At 44.4% G+C, this 21,321-nt stretch overlaps 9 protein-coding genes across 9 annotated transcripts; 3 read left to right on the plus strand and 6 right to left on the minus strand.

Annotated features, from left to right (window-relative positions):
• Positions 1–73: 73 nt before the first annotated feature.
• Positions 74–2,635, plus strand: PUMCH_001727 (uncharacterized protein; the record flags this gene model as incomplete). Its single annotated transcript, XM_063020766.1, has 1 exon — positions 74–2,635. One exon carries the CDS (start codon positions 74–76, stop codon positions 2,633–2,635), a length of 2,562 nt encoding a protein of 853 aa, XP_062876836.1.
• Positions 2,636–2,806: 171 nt separating this feature from the next.
• On the minus strand, positions 2,807–3,574 carry PUMCH_001728 (uncharacterized protein; the record flags this gene model as incomplete). The annotated part of the gene is made up of 1 exon (XM_063020767.1): positions 2,807–3,574. The coding sequence occupies one exon, from the start codon at positions 3,572–3,574 to the stop codon at positions 2,807–2,809; it is 768 nt and encodes a 255-aa protein (XP_062876837.1).
• Positions 3,575–3,874: 300 nt separating this feature from the next.
• On the minus strand, positions 3,875–5,077 carry PUMCH_001729 (uncharacterized protein; the record flags this gene model as incomplete). The annotated part of the gene is made up of 1 exon (XM_063020768.1): positions 3,875–5,077. The coding sequence occupies one exon, from the start codon at positions 5,075–5,077 to the stop codon at positions 3,875–3,877; it is 1,203 nt and encodes a 400-aa protein (XP_062876838.1).
• A 789-nt stretch (positions 5,078–5,866) lies between these two features.
• On the minus strand, positions 5,867–7,258 carry PUMCH_001730 (uncharacterized protein; the record flags this gene model as incomplete). Its single annotated transcript, XM_063020769.1, has 1 exon — positions 5,867–7,258. One exon carries the CDS (start codon positions 7,256–7,258, stop codon positions 5,867–5,869), a length of 1,392 nt encoding a protein of 463 aa, XP_062876839.1.
• Positions 7,259–10,467: 3,209 nt separating this feature from the next.
• On the plus strand, positions 10,468–10,986 carry PUMCH_001731 (uncharacterized protein; the record flags this gene model as incomplete). Its single annotated transcript, XM_063020770.1, has 1 exon — positions 10,468–10,986. One exon carries the CDS (start codon positions 10,468–10,470, stop codon positions 10,984–10,986), a length of 519 nt encoding a protein of 172 aa, XP_062876840.1.
• Positions 10,987–11,746: 760 nt separating this feature from the next.
• Positions 11,747–14,263, plus strand: PUMCH_001732 (uncharacterized protein; the record flags this gene model as incomplete). Its single annotated transcript, XM_063020771.1, has 1 exon — positions 11,747–14,263. One exon carries the CDS (start codon positions 11,747–11,749, stop codon positions 14,261–14,263), a length of 2,517 nt encoding a protein of 838 aa, XP_062876841.1.
• Positions 14,264–14,449: 186 nt separating this feature from the next.
• Positions 14,450–16,135, minus strand: PUMCH_001733 (uncharacterized protein; the record flags this gene model as incomplete). Its single annotated transcript, XM_063020772.1, has 1 exon — positions 14,450–16,135. One exon carries the CDS (start codon positions 16,133–16,135, stop codon positions 14,450–14,452), a length of 1,686 nt encoding a protein of 561 aa, XP_062876842.1.
• Positions 16,136–17,552: 1,417 nt separating this feature from the next.
• Positions 17,553–18,455, minus strand: PUMCH_001734 (uncharacterized protein; the record flags this gene model as incomplete). The annotated part of the gene is made up of 1 exon (XM_063020773.1): positions 17,553–18,455. The coding sequence occupies one exon, from the start codon at positions 18,453–18,455 to the stop codon at positions 17,553–17,555; it is 903 nt and encodes a 300-aa protein (XP_062876843.1).
• A 586-nt stretch (positions 18,456–19,041) lies between these two features.
• On the minus strand, positions 19,042–20,685 carry PUMCH_001735 (uncharacterized protein; the record flags this gene model as incomplete). Its single annotated transcript, XM_063020774.1, has 1 exon — positions 19,042–20,685. The coding sequence occupies one exon, from the start codon at positions 20,683–20,685 to the stop codon at positions 19,042–19,044; it is 1,644 nt and encodes a 547-aa protein (XP_062876844.1).
• Between the last annotated feature and the right edge of the window lie 636 nt (positions 20,686–21,321).

Consider the following 21,321-nt stretch of genomic DNA (forward strand, 5'->3'; position numbering starts at 1 on the left):
GAGATTCTCCATTGACTCCAATTTAATTTTAATCATCTCTTAAGCCAATTTCATTTAACATCTACATCGCAGAATGTCTCGTTTGATTGTCAAAGGGCTTCCGAAGTACCTTACTGAAGATAAGCTCAAGTCTCACTTTGCCAAAGAGGGCAATGTTACCGATGTCAAGCTTATGAAGAAGAGAAACGGCGAGTCTCGTCAGTTTGCTTTCATTGGATACAAGTCCGCTGCGGACGCCGACAAGGCTGTTTCGTTTTTCAACCGTTCATACATCGACACTGCCAGAATCGAGGTGCTGCTTGCAAAGACCTTTTCGGACCCAACTGTGCCCAAGGCAATTCGCGAGAAGCGCAAGATCATGGAACAGAATCTAATAGAAAAAGAAGAGAGACTTGTGCGTGAGCAGGAGGAGCAACAGGAAAGAAAGAGACAGAGACACGACCACAGATCGAAACTTGACGACGAGATCTCTGCCAATCCAAAGTTGAAGGAATTCATTGAAACAATGAAGCCATCTTCCCAAACTCAATCCTGGAAAAATGACTCCCTTGCAGATGGTTCAGGTGCTCCCTCAGCTAAGGCTTTGGAAGAGGCCCTTGCTCAACAGGACGGTCTGTCTGCCGCCAAAATTGACGAAGATAAATACACAATGGCCACTGTTGAAGATGCCGCCAGTGATGATGAGTATGAGGCTTTCAACAAGAATGAGGAGAGCGACGAGGAGGAGATGATTCCTCTCTCCAAGCCAGAAGAGCCAGTTTTCGATGAAGCAGCTGAAAATGAAGAAGTCGACGAAGAGTCAAATGCCGCTGCAAAAAATCCGGCCGTGTCGGACTTCGACTGGCTTCAAGAGAAGCGTGTTAGAATCAAGGAGAACGGTGAAGTGGCCACCTCCTCTGAGGCTCAAATCACCGAAACCCAAACACAATCGGATAAGCCTGTCGCGTCAGAGAAACCAAAAAGTCGTGTGAGATCGGAGCCTAAACCTGCGGTAGATCCGGAACAGGTTATTGTCAACAAAATCACAGAGACCGGCCGTCTTTTCATTAGAAACATTCTTTACGACTCAACTGAAGAAGAGTTCAAAGAGCTTTTCTCAAAATTTGGCCCTCTCACTGAAGTACACATTGCCATCGATACTAGAACAGGTAAATCGAAGGGTTTTGTGTATGTACAATTCTCAAACAACGAAGACGCAGTTCTGGCTTACCGTGCTCTTGACAAGCAGATTTTTCAAGGTCGTTTACTACACATTCTTCCTGGTGAAGCTAAAAAAGACCACAAACTTGATGAGTTTGCTATCAAAAATTTGCCTTTGAAGAAGCAAAGAGAGTTGAAAAAGAAGGCACAGGCTGGTAAACAGCAATTCAACTGGAACTCTCTTTTCCTCAACAACGATGCCGTTTTGGATACTGTCGCACTGAAAATGGGTATAAGCAAAGCACAATTGATTGATCCTCAGAGCTCCAGTTCTGCCGTCAAACAAGCCTTGGCTGAAGCTCACGTTATTGGCGATGTTCGTAAATACTTTGAAGAGCACGGTGTTGATTTGACTACATTTGGAGGAAAGGAGCGTGATGATAAGATTATCCTCGTCAAGAATCTTGCTTTCGGCACCACAAGTGAAGAAATCGGAGAGCTTTTCGCCGAGTATGGAGAGCTCAAACGTGTGCTTATGCCTTCGGTCGGAACTATGGCAATTGTTGAATTCAGAGACTCGCCCGGCGCTAGAGCCGCGTTCACAAAATTGGCATACCGTATGTTCAAGAAGGCAATCCTTTATTTGGAGAAAGGTCCTAAAGACTTGTTCACTCGTGAGCCAAGACTTGGTGAGACGGTTGATATTGTCAACGATGATGAAGATGAGGAGGATGCAGTTGCTGCTAAGATCACTGCGAACGATGTCATGGACGATGATTCGGACGCTGAAAACAAGGTCATTGAAGATGGTCCTACCGTGTCTATATTCGTCAAGAACTTGAACTTCACCACGACAAGCGCTCAGCTCTCGGACGTGTTCAAGGATTTGCCAGGTTTCGTTGTTGCAGTCATTAAGACTAAGCCAGATCCTAAGGACGCCCAAAAGACTCTCAGTATGGGTTTTGGTTTCGTTGAATTCAGAACAAAGGACAATGCTGAGGTCGCTATCCGTACATTCGACAACCATGTTCTCAACGGTCACCGCATGCAATTGAAATTATCTCACAGAAAGTCTGGTACCAGCAAGACTGACAGATCGGCATCTGAGAAGACCAACAAAATCATCATCAAGAACTTGCCATTCGAAGCTACTAGAAAGGATGTGTTGGAGTTGTTTGGAACGTATGGTCAAGTCAAATCCGTTCGTGTCCCCAAGAAATTCGACAAGTCTGCCAGAGGTTTTGCTTTCGTGGAGTTTACATTACTTAAGGAGGCTGAGGATGCTATGAACCAATTGGAAGGTGTCCATTTGTTAGGAAGAAGATTGGTGATGCAATATGCTGAGAAGGTCTCAGAGAACGCTGAAGACGAGATTGAGAAGATGACACAAAAGGTCCGCAAACAAGCTGCGTCGAGAGAGTTTGCCGCAGTCAAGTCCGTCGGTGTTGGCAAAATGCAATTGGAAGAGTCCGAGGATCCATTTGACCAGATATAATCATGCATATACAAAATATTGACACTTTTTATTCGGGATGATTCCAACTATGTAATTTTATTGTTGTTCTACTGCAACGTCAGTTGCAAGGAAAAAAACAGGCGTCGCCGAAGACGTGTCGGCAAGGATACTATAAACAAAGAAAATAACGGGCGTAGAGAAACAGAATGCTTACTGCTCCAAGTACTTGGCGACGTCGTCCAACAACTGTCTGTAAGAGTTCTCCTCCTTGACCTCGGCGTAAGAGAAGACGAAGTCGGCCAACTCGGTGTCGATACCCTTCTCCTCCAAGAAGCTCTCCATGGTGATCTGCAAGCTCTCATCCAAGTTGGAGAATCTAGGACCCTGGTACTCGAAGTTGGTCAAGAAGGTGTTCTCCTTCTCGACATGTGCCAAGAACTCACTCACGTTTGGCTTGTAGTTGAAGTAGTCAACTTGGAATCCCTCAGCAGAGTCCTGCAAGATCAAGTTGAAGAAAAGTCCATCGTTGGACTTTGGCTTGGAGACAAGCACCTTGACGTTGGCGAACGAGGCCTCGAAGTCATCGACCTCGTTCTCGAAAGCAGCCTCAGCAGCACCATCTTCGAGCTCAGCCTCAGGAGCTGGGAAGCTCACATCGGAAACCTCGTCGATGTCGAAGAATACCCGGAGCTCTTCTCCGTTAGGCAACTCCTTGTACAACTGAACGTTCGAGGTCGATGGCTGCTCAATGGTCTGGAACTTGCTCTGCTTCAAGTACTCCACTTGCGATGGGTCCAACTCGTTGTCCTCGGCAACGGCAATCTTGTACTCGGACTTGACAACGTCAAGAACCTGTTTGGCTGTGTTTCTGAGGATTGGAGTGGTGGTCAAGGTTCTGGCGACAATTGGGACAGTGGCCTTTCTGGCAACCTGCACGAGGGATTGTCTGGCAAGAGAGCGTTGGGCAAGCTTGAACATGGTGATTATTGTGGAAGTGGTAGAGGTGGTAGAGGTATTTATTAGATGTGGAGAGGAAAGTTCCAGTACAATGGTGGGTCACGTGGCGGGCATCGACATGGATAGGGATCGCCACTCATAAAGAACAGTGATGGTGATTGAAAAATTTGTGGGAAATGTATTTGTAATGTCCTTGAATTGAATGTAAATTGTATTTTTTTGTAATTGCCTTTTTTATACTTGTATCCCTTTGGATTGTAGATTTGAGTGTTCCGAGACATCTCTGTCAAAATATACTAAATAGTATTCTCCATTGGAGACTTACTTGTCTCTCTTAAAAGTAATTTTCCAATTTAATCTCTTGAACAAGAAATGTTTCGCATCGATACTAAATTCGTCCGATTTTCGTACCTGAGTCTCAGATCCCTGTTCAGATGAACTATTACTCACAAGAGTATCATCATCCCCATCGGGAGAGAATTGTTGAGGCAAACTTCCAATTGTTCTAGTATCAGTCTTTCCAATGATATCATTGCAAACAATTTTAGGGTTCCACAGGATTGTATTGAAGGGTGAATTATTCTGAGAAAACTCGAAAAACACATTATCCTGCCACCACAGTATCAATCTGAGCCGCTCTTCATAATAAGCGCCACATTCTCTTATTTGAATTGCATTGGGCTGAACAGGTCTCATCCACTTGTGATTTCCAACTAACAGTACCTCTTGACTATTCGGTATGTCAGGATTAAGCAAAGCAAAGAGTAAATTTTTGATATCCTTCTGAATGAAAACTCTCATGAATAACGATTCCATCATCGTCGACTTGCTACAAAGCTTTTCGAATAACGAACATCTGTGGTGGTCGGGCTCGGCAAGAATCAATGATGGCATACCGTCAACCGGCCCTCTGTTGATCTTTTCCTGCCACCAGGTAGTCACTTTTGTCAAATGTTCTCTAACTTCAATTCTATTTGCAGCAAATCGCGTGGATCCAAAAACGAAACGGGGCCACATCTCTAGCGGTATGCTTTCTGAAAAAAGAAGTTCAAACAAGAGAATGTACGAGTAGAAATTGACTCTTACCAGATCGAGGCACTCGTCATGGCTCCTGGCCTTTTGCTCGTCTTCAAAGGCACAAAACACAACGCTATCTAGGATGAAGTCGTTGTTCTCATTCCAATTACTCACAAAATTGTAAATAGAAGCATACAGCTTCAAGGAACACTCTTCCTTGACAATTTTATTGGATCTTGTGTCACGGCGCATTCCTTCGAGAAACTCATCGTTCTCCTTATTATCTGCGGAATCACACAATACTCTGACTTCGGCACCCCGACCGGCTAATTCTCGAACAATAGATTCTCCGAGAGTAGTTCTTGCTCCTACAACCAAAAATACATGGTCCTCAATGTCTCGATCTTGCGAATATGGCTTTTGGAGTTTGAAAAAAACAAATAGATCAATTATAGTGGCTAAGACTATAATAGCAAGTCCCATCCAAAAATTCTGAATTAGACCCATGTAATGAATTTTCAGAATCGCATACTATGCGTATTTCTTTATTATACTCTTCACCAGTAACAGAACAAAGGGCAATGGAACCTGAAACATTTATATACAGAACATATTGAATGCTCAGGGAGTTCTATGATTCAGGTCTGAAAGGAGGTTGTAGAGCCCGTAACTTATCGCGAAGAAACTCGATATCGCTAATTAGACTTCTGGTCTCTAAGGTTTGAAGCGCATTTAGCTCTGTCTCTCAGGCTTCTAAAGTGGAGCTGTTAGTCAAATTTTCTGAACTATCGCCACCCATATGTTCAGCAAGACTGAAAGCTGCCTTAATAAATTATCGCCAAACGAAGAGCTTGAAATTTGTCAAAGTCACATTCCATGAGGTGGCCACGTAATTGGGCAATCTTGATTTGTCTTAAAACACAGAATTGAAGCAAAATCTAAAATATTCGGCGAGAAATAAAAAAAAGCTACGAGAACTAAACAAAAATATTATATCATTATGTCTTGATTGAAACTTTGGATCCCAGTTATGTGGCTGGACCCGGGTGGGAGCTCCCAAACCTGAGTGTGGGGCTCAGACCGTCAAACTTTGAAGATAAAGATGAGTAGAGAAAGAAATAAGTGCAAACGGGTCATTTGGTTCATGCATGTTTCTGATAGCGAATGTCGATGGTGAGTTTGTGAGTGAGTGACTGTTTGAATTCATCGGATGAATGTACATGCAAGAATGGGGTGTTAAACGAGAGTGTTCGTGGATCATAGAACCTCTGAATCAAACTGTCAGGGGTAGAAGCCTTAACGCATGGCTGTGAGAAATTCCTGAACGAAGAGAGACAGACGTCTGTATCTACGTTCTTGGTACTTTTCAAAGATGGCCTTGTGGTGATTTTCTGCATCCAGGCAAACCTCCAAGTAGATTTTAGCCAATGGTCTCAATTGTTCTTCTGTGTAGCCAGAGTAAAAGACGTGAAGTTCTGTCCATGGCCCCTTGTTGAGGATCTTACGCAGCAAATAGTGTGCGCCAGCAGCAAGCCAAGAAGGCTGCGAGGCGACGAATCGTTCGTCCATGATCGTAACTTCAAGGAAGTACTTGGCCAACGTGCGCGTTTCGTAGTCGTAATCATCTGCCTTGGATGTACGGCGCAAAAATGACATTGGTCCGGGCCAGCCCATATCGAACTCCAACACGTCAATCATGAACAGCTCTGCCTTGAAGAAATCGTCAACCGTGTAGGCATTATCAGCCATGTAGGCGACTTCCTGAACGGTTGGGCAGTTGATTTCTTCGTATTTGGCGGCGATGAATAACGCTACAGCGCCGACTAACTGAAAGCGGGCCAAAGAGACTCTTCTTCGACTGAGAAATCTGTCGATATAGTTGACGGTAAGAAACAAGGTCTCGGGGAGAAGGTTGAAGCGCTGGTGGACTTGGACAACCCAGTCGATCAACACAGCACGCATCTCCCACTTCAACTCGCTCTGGTTCTTCATGTAGTTGGGATCGGGCGCCAATTTGTGTTCGAGCTCATGCAAGTAGTTGAAGATTTCGGGCGCATACTCGGCTACCATGGTCACATCATATGTGTCTTCATCGTCTGCGTCCAAGGTTGTGCGAGAGTATTTCTGCATGATGCGTTGCAACTCGCTGAAGATGTGTCTGTTCCAACGAGGTTCTTGCGGCTCACACAGGGCCGGAGCCTGTTGACGCTCGTAGTATGTTTCTTCTTCATCAGCGTCGTCATCGTCGTCGTCGGCTTCTTCAAAATTCTCTTCTACGAGTTTGTGTTCGTTGTGCACATCACTGTCATCAGAATGTGCGTCAACGTGGTGGTGGTGTTCTTCGGCGAGCTTTTGCGAAACCACCGAGTGGGGAGTGTTGGAGTCCGAGTCGAAATGATCGAGGCGGCTGGAGCCCACCGCTATGGACTCAAAGTGTTCTCTGACGGTAAGGTCATCAGAGTACAAAACACGAGGGTCCGAGGAGGTGACCGACGAAGGCACGGCCGGGCCGTTTTCCTGGCCCGGCTCGCGAGGATCGTGCCGTCTGCGCTTGACATCCTCACGTTTGCTGATGCGGGTGGGCCCAGCCAAGTTTGTGGATAAGTTGGCAAGAGCACGGCGCTGTTGGCCCGAGATCTTGGCGACGCCCTCCGAGGAGGACCTGTTGTGAGAGTCTGTGTGTGCCATTAGGAAAAACTACGAAAAACGAAGGATGTGGAGGGAGTGTGGAGGCTAGAGCGTGGGAAATGATCCGAGTGTTTGTGGTAGGGAGAGACACAACGAAGGGAGTGGAAAGACAGGAATGTCCGGCGAAAAAACGAGCGTGAAACACGAAATCAGAGCAGCGCAGATTTCAGCAACGGTTGGCGAAGGCGGTATGAACGAGGGACCGCAGAAACACCGGCTGGAGAACGGAATGTCTTGTGTCGCTACTTTTTACAGAACCAACTATGGAACGCCAGAAAGACCGCAAAAACAGGGTCTGGGACAGCACGAGCGGAGAACGAAGGAATGCTCGGCGGGAAGAAACGAGGGAAGGCACCACTGACAAAGTCCGGACGGGAAAGAGCGAGTGGGAGGAAAACAACAGTTTGTGACAGTGATGTTTAGTAGGTACTGCAGTGGGTGTAGGTGAGACTCTCTGAGCCCAAGGCGTCTGGTGTACGGGTGCAGCCTGGGAGGGAACTGCAAAGGGGGGTCTGGTTTGGTTACGGTGACTGGCTGAAATCCGGTACCTGGTGGGTGAGGGTTGCAGCCGCTTTGTTATTTTCCGGTGGAATTCGGTGCTGCCGGTGTTTGTGTGCCAGGGCTTGTGTGCATTTACGAGGAGCGTGTGGTGGTAGGGTCCTAGCCTACGCTCGGTGTTTGTTTAGGTCGCGCTCGCCTGCAGGACGCTGCAGTTTGTGTTGATGTGAGAGATGGGGGCTGCGAATGTCAATGGATGGGGGTCGTGCAGGAGGTATGGGTTTTGGAGCTTTTTGGGTTTGGAGGATGGGGAGCTGGACGGGACGTGTGGATTTTTGTGTGTGTTTCTGAGATCTGTTTTAGTAGGGCATTGTCGAATGGGCGTTGTTGTAAAGTGCGTTGGTGTATTTGCAGCTCGGTATGCATCATGTGTATTCATGCACATCCATGCAGCGGCCTGCAGAGAGACCGACATTGCATGTTTCAGGTTGGCTGCAAACAAACAAACCAGGGCTACGGAGTTTGAGTAGATGGTGGAGAGAAAGACAAGTGTGAGGTTTAATTTCGTTGCAGTGTCAGTTTCGATGATTGACGGGAGGGGAATATGTGCTTGTGGTCATGTATTCTTGAGAGTGTTGGTATAGGTGTGAGAATCTTAGAGAGACGAATTGTCTAGGGTTGAGAAGAAGTAATACTAGGGAGATGAAGGAGGAAAAGAGACGTTATCGTGTACTCCAATGAGTAGAAATTATGTTAGAGTGAAGTGTATTGTAATCTAGGAATTTACGGCGGATCGACTACAGTGTGGTTACAGGGTGTTAGGTTGCACAGTGTGCTATCATCAGTTGGTATGTTCAATCCTGTAGTAAAGATAAGTGTTGTAAATTACAAGTGGTACAATGATTTACTAACCATATTGGTTACATTCAACTGCAGCAGGTATATCAGAGCGGTGCTTTACTGTTGTACGTGCTACAGTGTAATTCATATTGCAGTTCAGTGAATCTATGGTGTGGATATGACAACAGCGTAGATTTTGCATAGTCGAAATTAGTGTAGTAGTTAAGCACATTGTGGAAGTTTAGCACACTGAGGTAATTTAGCCCAGTGTCTTGGTTCTGTAGTGAAGACCGACTCAAGTTCAAGCGAATTAGAAATGTAACTATAACCGCCAATTCAATTCCAAGCTGTTCGTATTTGGTAGTCACTTCCCTTAGAGCTCCTGCAGTTGGCCATCGTTCCATGCATTAGCTGCATCTACCGACCATATCTCTGCAGTCTCTTTGTTGATGTGTTTTTAGATGCATGCACCTGGTTGCAGGTACAACACTGGACTAGTCAGATACTAATAGAGACCAACTTCCGGTGTTTTCCGAATCTTGGATATGCGCAATTCGTTGTCTTGCTATTTGTTTGATTAGTCAGAGATTTTTGTTGATAATGCGCTGTCATCGATCGTGGCTCAATGGAAATTGAATGAGATGTTGAATGATTGAAAAGTGACAGAAGTCTGCCATTCATTACGTCTGAACTGAAGTTCTAACAGTTCCATGTTAGTGAATCACTATGGCTTTGTAAATCTGCAGAATGCATACTCTAGACTTATAGTGGTGTTGAACATTGACAGAGATTTGTCTTACTCAGATCTGAGGGTATGACTGATGTTGAAGAGTTGCTAGTCTAATCGTAGTCGCTAATTTTCGATGTTTAGAGATTTCGTGCTTTACTACGGCAATGGACATCGGTGAACTGTTTCTTCGATGTGGAAACTGTAGTTGAGTTCAGTCTGGTCATCCAGATATCTGTCTTCAGGGACAATAGACCCCAAAACCTTGAAAAAGCCGGATACCTCGATAGCCCGATTCTTATAATGGTTGCTCGAACGAGATTCTTCTCGCATTTTCACCTCATTTTGCTGATACTTGCTGAGTGTAATCTGAAAATCCTATAGTCTCCGAATCACCAAAAGCTGGTTAGGACGACCGCCAACAGTTGAAGCAGCAAAATTGACTGAAAATACCCGGTGCTTCACATGATACTTTCTGTTGTAGCATTTATAGAGTTGGTGAGTTCTCGGAGACTAGAATGGCGACACCTTTTCTACAATTGAACTATTATAATTGACAATTAATCCAACGAAACCACAAAACAATTTGCCAACAGATATCATATGAGATCCTGAATTTCATATTTTCCGATTGCAAACGGATGCTTGACTTATATTCGGACACGGAGTCAAATAGCACTAACAATAACCTGGAGCAAGTTTTGAAGAAGCGTTCAATGCGAACATCACAGATACTTAAATTCCATATCTTTTTTTTGTCAATGTCAGTGTTGGAAGCCAAGACTACCACCATCAGCGAGTTCAGTCAGGCTCCAAACACTTCTCTGATTGCAGGAAGCCCGAGAATCGATTGCCAGATGCAACTTATACTACAACCGTTCGAGATACTATTCTTTAGATAATCTCAAGTTGTCAAGTATGTTCCCTAAACAAAACCAACTACAAGCATAACGAGAAGACCAAGCCTGGAAAAAGGAATACAAGATACTAATTAAAAAATCGCAATATTTCCACTCTCATTTATCTCCAACTTTCAATCGTAGAAAGTTCGCATCCATTCGTACCCCAATTTATCAGCTTTTATTCACTCACCACCAATACTTCCACCAGTTATTACCTCCACTTACTACAAACTCACCCCAATATGGCAACTGAAACACAACAACTCTCGCCAGAAAAGGCACTCGAACTATACAAAAACACCCTCAACTTCAACGTCATCTCCAGATACGACCCTCGAATCAAACAACTCCTCTACACCGCATCTCATTGTGTTCTCTACAAATTCAACGCTGGAGAATGGGAAAAGAAAGAATTCCAAGGCACGCTAGCCCTATACTTGAGACACTTTGTGAGTGATGTTCCACAGAGACAGTTGGGTGAGGCAGATTTGCAGGATGTGTTCTGTTATGGGTTGATTCTTCTCAATAGACTTTCTCCACAAAACTTTTCGATAGGACTCCTACCTAACAGCGCCAGTCGTGTTTTTTATCCACACGGAGTTAATGGAAATGGTGTGTTGCAGATGGATGTGGAGATAAATGCCAACTTGATCATTCTTAAGAACTTGGTTGGTGATATCTATGGGTTGTGGGTCTTCGACGAGGAAGAGAGACAAAAGCTCTTCCAGTTGTTGAAGTTCTGTTTGAACGGTAATCTGTAAATCGCTGGACATGACAATATGTTCGTAAGGCTTCTGATTCGGTCACTTATGATTGGGTGTTTGTCCTGATTGAGGAACATTGATATGACAGATGACTTCTGAGACTTTGCTGTGTGTGGAAAACATTTTTCAGTCTGTTAATGTTCTAGTTCATTTTATATGGCCACTCGCTTACGCGCTTCTTCAACGGGGAGTTTTGCCTCACTTGGACAACCTTATCATAATTCACTTCCCTTAACAAGATTTTCATCGAACCATTATTTCACGAGTCGCAGAATTAAACTGAGATCAAGACTTCGATTCATAAAATTTACTGAAGAGGATAAGCAAGATCAATTTACCACTTCTTCCAATCCGACTCCTCACTCTACTCTTCGACTCCAACTTGTATACTACTCTAAACAGAAGAATACCTAGAACAAATTAGTCTACAATGTACTTCTGAGTAAATGCCACAATAGCTCACTTAATTAGTCCCCGAAATCATACTATTCCCTTTAGATGAAGTCACGTGACCCAGACCCCAAGTTCCAATCCACCTTCTAACTACAACACAAAAAGCTCTATTCCAGCTCTACACAGACTCGTTTTAAATTGACCCGGACGCATATCTGGCCGATAGAAAACCGGTGACTCTTCTTGCATCCATATTTTTTTTTATTCCCACACGTCAATTCCACCATATTTTCTGGATTCCAACTTTACTAGATCGAATCATCGAATCAGCCCTTCTCACACATTCTATCCCGCAAGTCAGACAATGGCCGAGGCAGCAAACGGGACCAGACTGGCTGCAGGCCAATTACTGCAAGCGGCCGTCCAACAACAGCTCCAACAGCTCCAGAGAGCTCAGGGAAAGAATGGACAAGCACTGGGCCAGCAGACGCAGCAGAAGAGAGCGCAGAACTATCAGTTTACAATGACACTGCAGGAAATACTTCGTAAATATCAGCGGTATCCTCCGTCTCTCACATTTCACATATACGAGACCCATTTTCGGTTTAACAATACTCAGGATTCGAATATAATACCCAAGGAGAGTCCCATGATCAAGAGTTTCATGAAACACCTCATCAAGGAGGAGATCCCTGCGGAGATGATGGAGCTTTTGCGAGATTTATCGATTAAATTCTATGATGGGTGTTTGGTGGTGCAAGTGTATGACCACCGGAAGAAGAAGGGCGAGGAGTCGGGCGCGGCAAGTGAAGATGCCAAACTGACGGATGCAAAAAGCGAGGATGCCTCCGCTACTTCTGATGCTAAGGATAAGGAACAAAAGCCTCCAGAGCCGGCGCTTAAACCTCGTAAGTATAGGGCGCTCTTGAGACCCACTCCTCAATCGCTTTACTTCGACTTGCTATATCATACAGACTCTGCGCTTACTCGCTTCACAGACCATTTTGCGCTCCAGATGGAATCTGAGCTCCTTACCCTCACCAATCGCAACCTAGATCTTTCTGTCCCTCTAAACCCATACCTTCAGCATGAACACTTAAAACCAGAGCATGAATTTCCGAAGAAGGTGTATGACAAGGACAAAAAAGAGGACAAATTGCTCCATCTTTATCGTAAGGAGACTCCTCAGGAAATCCGCAAGTTGCACGAGGAGCAAATGACTATGCACAAGTCTTCTGAGTATGAAGAATTGATGCTCTTGCTTTCAAGCAAGTATTCTAGCTCACTGGATATGACCTCGGATAAGAAACTCGTGATCGTTGGACCAACACTCTCGCTTTCATCAGACCCTGTAAGTCTCGAAAGTACTCCGCTCAACACTGGCTTGTATGGTGCGAGCGATAACAAAAGAACTGAGAACACGGCAGCCGCTCCAGTCATACCTTCGAGCAATATTACTTCCAACCAGTTTATGAGATTGAGATTCATTGAAGAAATCAGAAAGCGCAAGGAATCACAAAAGGCTCAGGCGGGCGCCGCGGTCGCTGCTCTGACACAAAGTGCTTTCCCCTCCAGTCAAGCACGTCCAGGTGGTATTGAATCCAACGGCACATCCGCACAGCCTGTAAACCGTCGCCCACAAGCACCTCCACAGTCTCAAATGGGTGCAAGAGAACCCGCAGCTTCAATGAATCTGATGAATACCCAAAGAATGCAAACCCAACAGCCACCTATGCCGAGAGCACCCCTCAGTGGCCTGCAGCAGTCAGTACAACCACAGCTTGCTCAGTCATATAACAATATGAATCTGCAAGGATCCATGCCGAGACAAGGGGCACCAACCCAAGCACAACGCTCACAAGCCGGATCGAGAGGACCTATGCACCAACCACATATGCCACAACAGATGTCCTCGGCGAACTCACCCAACTACATTGGCTCGCCTGTTGGAGCAAATGCTAGAATCCAGTCGGGAGTGCAACGTCCAATGAACACGATGCCGAATCAAGGCGTTATGCAGCAAGGACAGATTCCAAGAGGTGGACAGAATCCTCAATTGGCCAAAACAAATAATTCGCAGCGAAACATGCAAGAACGATACTTATCACAACAAAACGACTTCGATCAATCTGCACAAGCACAAGCAGCTAAAAGGCAAAAAATGCAAAACAATGCAGGAGGCCAGATTCCACAGCAAAACCAATACAACATGGTTGGAAATAGACCACAACAGATGCCAAATAACGGCCTCATAGGCAATTCAATGCCAAACAATTCAATGCAAAGTGGTAGAATGAATAATGCTGGAACTCTCTCTTCTCCACTGATGTCTCATGGTGCGACTGTTCAACAACCCATGAAGAATCCTAATAATTCGACTCAACAACTGAGTGGAAGGCCAAACACACAGCCCGGTGCTGGAAGATCTGGACCCCAATCAGCAACTCAACTGCAGCAACAGCAGATATTCCAAATGATGTTGTCTCCGCAAGAGCAACAATTATTCCGTCAAATGCAAACCAGAGTAAGTGCACTTGTTCAAATGGGTAACACTGGTCTTACACCAAATAGAACTAGATTGACACCTGAGCAGCAACAGCGCGCAATGCAACAAGGAAAAGCTTTACAGCAGCAAATGATTCAAAAGTTCAGTGCCTACTTTCAAAAGCTTAGACAGCTTCAAGTTATGCAGCAGCAGCGTCAGCAACAGATGCAAAGGCAACAAATCCAAATGCAACAAAACCAAATGAGCGACAATTCAATGTATTCTCTGCAAAACAATGGGATGGGCATGAATCTGCCTGCTTTGCCAGATCAAGTAATCGGTCTGCCAATGATGTCTCAACTTAACAACGGCATGCCGCAAGGCCCTGGAAATTAGTCGCCTGGGACTCACAAGAGCGTTACTAAAAATAATATCCAAATATAATAAATGTACTATATCTTAAAACCAAAATATTTGCATTTGTGTCGGCAGAAGAATTGAACCAAGAGAATTGAATTAGACATCACAGATATCGCGAAAACACATTAAGAAGGTAACACATCTAGAAAAGATGATGTGTGCTCAAAATTTGCCGTTCTTCTCCAAATAATTGCCATAAGCTGCAAGAGCAAGAAATGTGCCGACCGCAACACAAGCACCCTTAGCAGCACCTTTTCCAATTGAAGATGCTACATGCTTTGCTTTCTTGCTGAGTGATTCTTCATTGTTGCCATCATTATCACGCCTGCGTTTGAGCGACTTCTCCACGGGCTCATCTTCATCCTCGATCTCGATTACTTCCACAGACTTATCCGAGCCAGGACAATCTTTCTTTAATGCCATCGCAACGGCATTCACGTAATCTTTCATTGCAGCCTTATACTCATCGTGATCTGACTGACTCAGAACCCTATCGCGAGACTGAGGAGTCTGATGGCTCGCTGCGGAGCAAAGTTTAGGAGACTGACAGTCAACTAAGGCAAAATCTTGACAAGAAGCCTCAAACTTATCAGAAAACATGTCATGACCTGAAGAATCTTGTGATAAAGAAGTATCGACAATTGAAAATGTGTCAACATCCAGTTCTGCATTGGTAGAAGCACTTGAATCACTGCTACCCAGCTCAATATCAAATTCCAAGTCAAATTCCAAGTCTAGATCAGAATCATCTAGATTATTGCTACCTGATGCAACATCAGTTTCGCCCTCCAAGTCGCTCAGGTAGGCACCACAGGCGTCAGTGTCCTCATCCTCATCACATGGCAATCTGAGAAGCTCGCTATGTTCTTTATCACTTTCAGTAGTATCAGAACAATTATGTTGATACAAACATGAAGAATGTGGCACTGGAACCAGTTCAATATCAAAGCATTCAGGATCAGAAGCCGACTCAGTCTCAAAGGATTCGGAATTGCAGGCCAGCAGATTAACAGGATCGTCAGTTTTCGAGCACAAATCTTTGATATAATGGAATAAACTTTTGAAAATGGCGCTGCGAGGAGCTAAAGAGGACCAAACTGGTGTTCCGATGAGTTTTTCTGCAACCAATTCTTGAAAGGGTGGGAACATGAGAGAGAGAGTACGGAGGCAAAGAGGGTCGGTGCCAAAAACCTGCATTAGATCAATGATCTTCATATAGAGATCCGGCTCGTCCAAATGAATCTCGTCTATGGCCAGCAAAAAGTCTTGGCCGTCAGGGGAATCGTAGAAGTCTAACAATACATGCGATCCGGGCCTAGTGAAATGACAAGAGGAGTCGTCACACAAACATTGAGTCTGAATGGCCAGAAGACTGCCAAGAGACCAGTTGTTATCAGCAAGCTCAGTGTCTTCATCAGCAAGCTCATTGTCTTCATCATCAAGCTCATTGTCTTGCTCGGCGGCTTCCTCGTTCTCCTGGTGATCTACAGCCAGAGTATCGAGGGGAAGGTCGACCGTTTTACGTCCAGGTGTATCTGGATCCTTGCTCAAGTACGAGACACTCACACAAAACTTCTTCGAGTTGATCTCTGTCACCACGACTTCAAACTGCGTGCGAGCATTCTTCAAAGGTATAGTCTCCCTACGGCTAATCTGAGCATCTACAACTAACTTCTTTAAATTCTCAAGCGGCATGGACACAGCAAACCCAATGGTGTCGCCAACAGCAACTTTCACCGCCAGTCCCGGCACAAGCAACTCGTTGTTGAGCATGGTTCCTAGAGAGGACAGATCCATCAAGTAGATGTCACGCTTACGCCAACGCAATTCGGCGTGACGTTTCAGCATATGGCCATTTTCAAACAAAAGATTGTCGTTCTTTTCTTGGCGCAGCGGCTCCGTGAGCGACGCCCGGCCGATAATCTCCAGGTGGCTGAATTGGACGTGTCTATACTTCAATTGGGGTATAGACGTTCGAGAATCTTTAGGAACTGTCATTTAGTATGGCCTAAATTGATTTGGGTACAGAGTTAGGTTTGGGGAATTGGTCTGTGTGGAAAGCTTATAAATCAGTTGGAATGGGGAATATTCGGTGTGAACAGAATGTGTTTTGGAAGCAGAAGAAAAGGTGGAGATCATTTTTATGTGGCAAGACCACACTGTTATATGCTGGTCCTGCAGAAAAGAACCACTATCTGGAGGTATGATTAGGTGATCCTCTTTGAAGGGGGTGGGTAGAGATACTTTTTTTTGGCCAGATTTGTTTATTTTGGGCATTTAAAATCCAGAAAACGTATTGGATATTGTTATTTGTTAGACATGGCCCTCCTTATGTGTTGATGTATTAGGTGCTGGCGATAAGCCTTATCTCCGCCTGCAGGAAAAACACTATCTCTTGTGACCTTTATTCATAGTAAACATCAGATAGAAACACTTGAATTGAATAAATCAAAATGGTGGCTCTGAGAATTTTGGATCAAATCTATAAAAGTTTTTCGCCGGCTTTGGCCTCTGAGGAATACTGCCATGTTCTTTTGGGTGGTCAATGGGTAGTTACCTGAACTTTAGTAATTAAAAAAAAAAAACGTTACAGATGAAGAAGTCTCAACAAAATTTTTCAAAATTCCTCTAGATTTCATAATACATGCAAAAAGTGCTGCTGTTGCACCTCACAAATGTAAGTTACACAAAGAGACTACAGTTCAAACGCACCTGACCTGGGTGTCGCTTAATCGAGTCTAGCTCATAGCTTCAAATTTTGCTACTGAAAAGAAAGAAGGCATGGGCGTGAGCTACCGAAAGAGGTATTCCCTCAACTCTTTAATTGTCACGCTTGACCTGAGAAAAGCTCGTACCAGATCAGACCTACAAGTCCCCAAAAACGAAGATGATCTGCTGAAAAGTAGAGTCGTAATCGATACCGGAGGACTAGCTGTGACCCAAAAACAATTTACAGTTCCGAAAAGTCTCCAGGTTCCCCCCAAAAAAATGAAGATCAAGCTTTCGAAAACGAGACGAGTGCTACGGTACGCCAAAAGGGGCGTCAAGAAAGTCTTCAGGGCAAAGCGGCGGAAAGTCAGATTTGAGATAAAAGTTGTCTTCAAGAGTAAACAGTTAGCGGGAAGGGGCATCTTCAAGGTCGCAACACGGACTTACAAGGGCACCATGAAATCAATTAGAACCAGAATTCTCCCCAAATCGTGGTGTCAAGACGAAAACCCAGCCCAGCTGGAAGCCTGAAATTGAATAGTCTTTTTCGTCCCGCTTACTCCTCATACAACTTCAGGAAGTTGGTGCCGCCAGAGGAAGGAACTTGTAGCCAGTTCTTCTCATCATATCCATCCGTTCCATCAATAGCGTGAAATGCATAAGCCCATCTTGACTTTTCCAGCCTATTTTTCTCCGATTTATGAAGAACCGCATTGTGGATAAGAATCAACGAGCCTGCCGGACATTCAACATTCCTGTAACTCTCTGGATCGTCCACTGGAACATCTACATTTATAGGAACATCCTCAAAGCCGCAACCCTTTTTACCGCCCTCTAATCTAACAAACCTCTTTGAAATAGGCACCGTTTTGTGAGTACCTGGACTATACGATAAACAACCATTTTCCGTAGTGCAATCTTCTAGAGCAATCCAAAATCCCACTGCAGATTGAGGTTTGGTGAACAAAAAAGTCCCATCCGAATGTGACGGAACCTCGTTGTCCCTAGCAGTCTCCAGTTCGGACTCAGTGGGATTCTTGAAAATGAGCATACTTTGCAAGACCCGCGGATCCTTATACCCTAGGTCTCTAACAATGTCTTTAACGCGATCACTAAACGTAATCTGATGATACAATTGGTTCTTCATGTGCAACCCGTGACCGATTTTGTTCACTGCTATCTCCGGCAGAAAGCGGAGCTTACCGTCCGTGCCAAAAGCATCCGTATCAAAGAAATAAGAAATCTGATCCGAAGAGTCGAGAAAATATTTATCGCCTACATGGTCCCCGTCTCCAGTTTCGAATAGTGTCTTGGGATGAGATTCAATGTCCAATTGCAGAAGCAATTTCCGTGCTTCCAGGCGGAGATTTTCAACTTCGCTCGAAGAGAGGAATTCTGGGATACAGATCATTCCCTCACTTGCGAAATCGTCCAATTGTGTCTTCGTGAGTCCAGTCATTGAGAAGAGCTTAGTAGTACTTGGTATAGATAAGGTACAGTCCTTAGATAAGCGGTGTGAATTTGATAAATGAGTTCATTTTTGGGATAATTGTTTTGAATAATTTTCGAATTGAGCATTTGTCAAAGAACCTTCAATTATTTAATGAATTTGTCTTTTGTCAATTTGAAATCTCTCAGATTTGGTCTCAGTTAAAAGAAGATTGCAGAATTCGAGCAGGGATAGCAAATGATGTCATTTAGCCTTCGCATAGAATATCGTTTTAATTGCATGAGATTTTCCTTCTGTCGAGGCAGTTTTGGTTTCACGAATTCTTTCCATTTGCTCTATTTGACTGAAATTTCTTGAAACCCTTTACCTACAGAAACTAATTTTGAATTAAATTCATTAAATGTGAGAGCTAAACTTACAGTGAAAATATGCTTCTGCTTTGCAAGTCAAACAATAATACCATATGTTCGTTCCATACCTGCTTTGTTCAAGTTAAATTAGTTGTAATATATTAGTGTATAGTGTCAAATTAACAGCACAAATGCTGCGGCAAGAATAACCTCGAGCATTCTCACCATTAAGTTGTGAAGGACGATTAGCGACCCCATCTCTTGAGCTCGAAGTAACGGAGAACAGGATACACGACACCAGAGAAAGCAGCACAAAGCCACATTCCAATGTCACCCCCGCTATCACCAATCTTCTTGGAAATAGGTCCAATGTAGTAGACTTGGTTCATTCCCATAGCAGCACCGACAGCTCCTGCAACAAAAGCAATAGCGGCGGCATAACCAGCGGAAATCTTTTTGGGTTGATCCCAATTGCTCCAGTTGTACAACGACAGAGTAACGGACTCTGATGAGTCAACTGATTTAGTATTGGTCAACGTAGGGCTTATTTTTTCTATGTCATCCTCCAAGGATGCAAAATCGGCCTGTCCTTCAAACTCCTTGAAGTGAAGCTTCTTGGTCACCGTATTTCTGAAAATCAAGTTCTCTTCCAATAGCAAAGTGATGTAGATGGTGATCCAGTAACCCAACATCGGAAGAACATTTCCGATAACAGTGGACAAATGAGATTGACCGGCAAGAGAGAGAACCAAGTAGATTACAGAGATCAAAGTAGCCCAGATCCAACGTGGCACAATTGCGAGCTTCGTAGAAATAAGTTGAACCTCAAAGGCAGCGGAGTATGTGTTCATGAGAGTATTGCAAATAACAGAGATGTAAAGCAAAACCACCACAAACTTTCCGAAACCTCCCCATGGCTTGAAAGCAACGTTGATCAAACCACCGATACCGAAATCGTTGTAGGCCTCAGTCCAGGGACCATAAGAATACGAAATGTTTCCGGCGATGATACCAACGATGGCAGCGAAGTTGGAAGGAATAGCAATACCGAAAAAGGTGACCCAGAAGACCTTCTTGCCGGAAGTGTGGGCTGGAAACAAGATGTAGTAGTCAGAAGCACAGCTTCCCCAGGTGGCGGTACAAGAGTATGCAATTGTGAAATATGAGAGCCAATGGCCAGTGACAGTCAATGGGTTGTAACCGAGCTCAGCAACAGCCTTGTTTGACTCGGGAATCCACTTTGTTTGCTTGCAAACGACAATGTAATAGAGCAAAATAGCGATGTTGGTAGGAATGGCGACGATACCTTGGAATCTGAGAAGGACTCTAATACCAAAGATTCCAACAATGAGACTTCCAAGGAAAACAATGACAATACCCAAAGCAAGACTGACAGTGTTTCCAGATACAGCCTGGAGCATTTGTCCACCAACCACACAGTTGACGACGGACCATCCAATACCACCCAAAATGACTATAATCGAGACAAACTTCACACCCCAATGGCCAAAAAGAAAACGGGCAGTGACCATCTGACGACAGCCGGACTTAGGACCCATCACAGAACAGTAAGCCGGAACAAGACATCCCAAGTTCATACCAATCAAACCAGAAATCATCGACTGCTTCATGTTAAGTCCGAACAAGATAGTAGGCAAGAAGAAGGAAGACATGGTGGTGATACCTCCGCAGCCAGCAAACCAAAGGCCAATGACAGAAATAAACTGCTTCATGCAAACATTATCTTGTCTTTCTTCTGGCTCCACACGCTCAATCCCTCTTCCCTCAACACCTATACGGTCCACAGCATACATCCATGCTAGGTAGCGAGGAGGAACGAATTTCGTTCCTGGGACTGCATCATTGTCATGAGAATTATTGATTTCCATTTTCGGATATGGACCGCAAATTATATCAGCCGCTTGGCCACCTTAAATGCTGATCTATGTCCATCTAAAGCCCTGCTATATTGTCGCAGATTGAGTTCTTGTAATCGCATGGCCTGCAGATAGGACGCACGAACGGCTAAAACACTAAGTCTGCCTGTTCGATGCACCATAAATCAACCTCACTTAAGTACCAATGAGGAGCATATGTCGGCGGGGAGGATATGAGATGGAGATCATTGGAACGGGTGAGTTGGATCTGACAGGAGCGGTCATGACGATGCGTTTGGGCGGTTCAGGGTGTGCACTCTAAATCTCGTCTGACTGTACAACCCACTCGTAAGATGACCATTTCTTAATTGGGACTTGGTGATGTCTAGTTCACGTTATGAAATGCTCATCGTCAATTTTTGAGATTTGCTTCAAATCAAATTTTTCTTGTCGAGAAGCCCAGTCTTCAGAAATTGGCTAGAACTCAGAAAGTCATCATTATCATGGAATTCAGCAAGATGCCCGGAGCAGTCCCACTTTCTCGTTCCTTTACCAAGACGGCGATCACAAGGAACCAGTTGGAAATCATGTATTGTCTGTCAACTTAAATATATATAGTGCCTTTTAAATCTATGTACATTGAATAGG

Source organism: Australozyma saopauloensis, chromosome 2, assembly GCF_035610405.1.
Source record: "Australozyma saopauloensis chromosome 2, complete sequence".
In the NCBI taxonomy this organism is placed as follows: domain Eukaryota; kingdom Fungi; phylum Ascomycota; class Pichiomycetes; order Serinales; family Metschnikowiaceae; genus Australozyma; species Australozyma saopauloensis.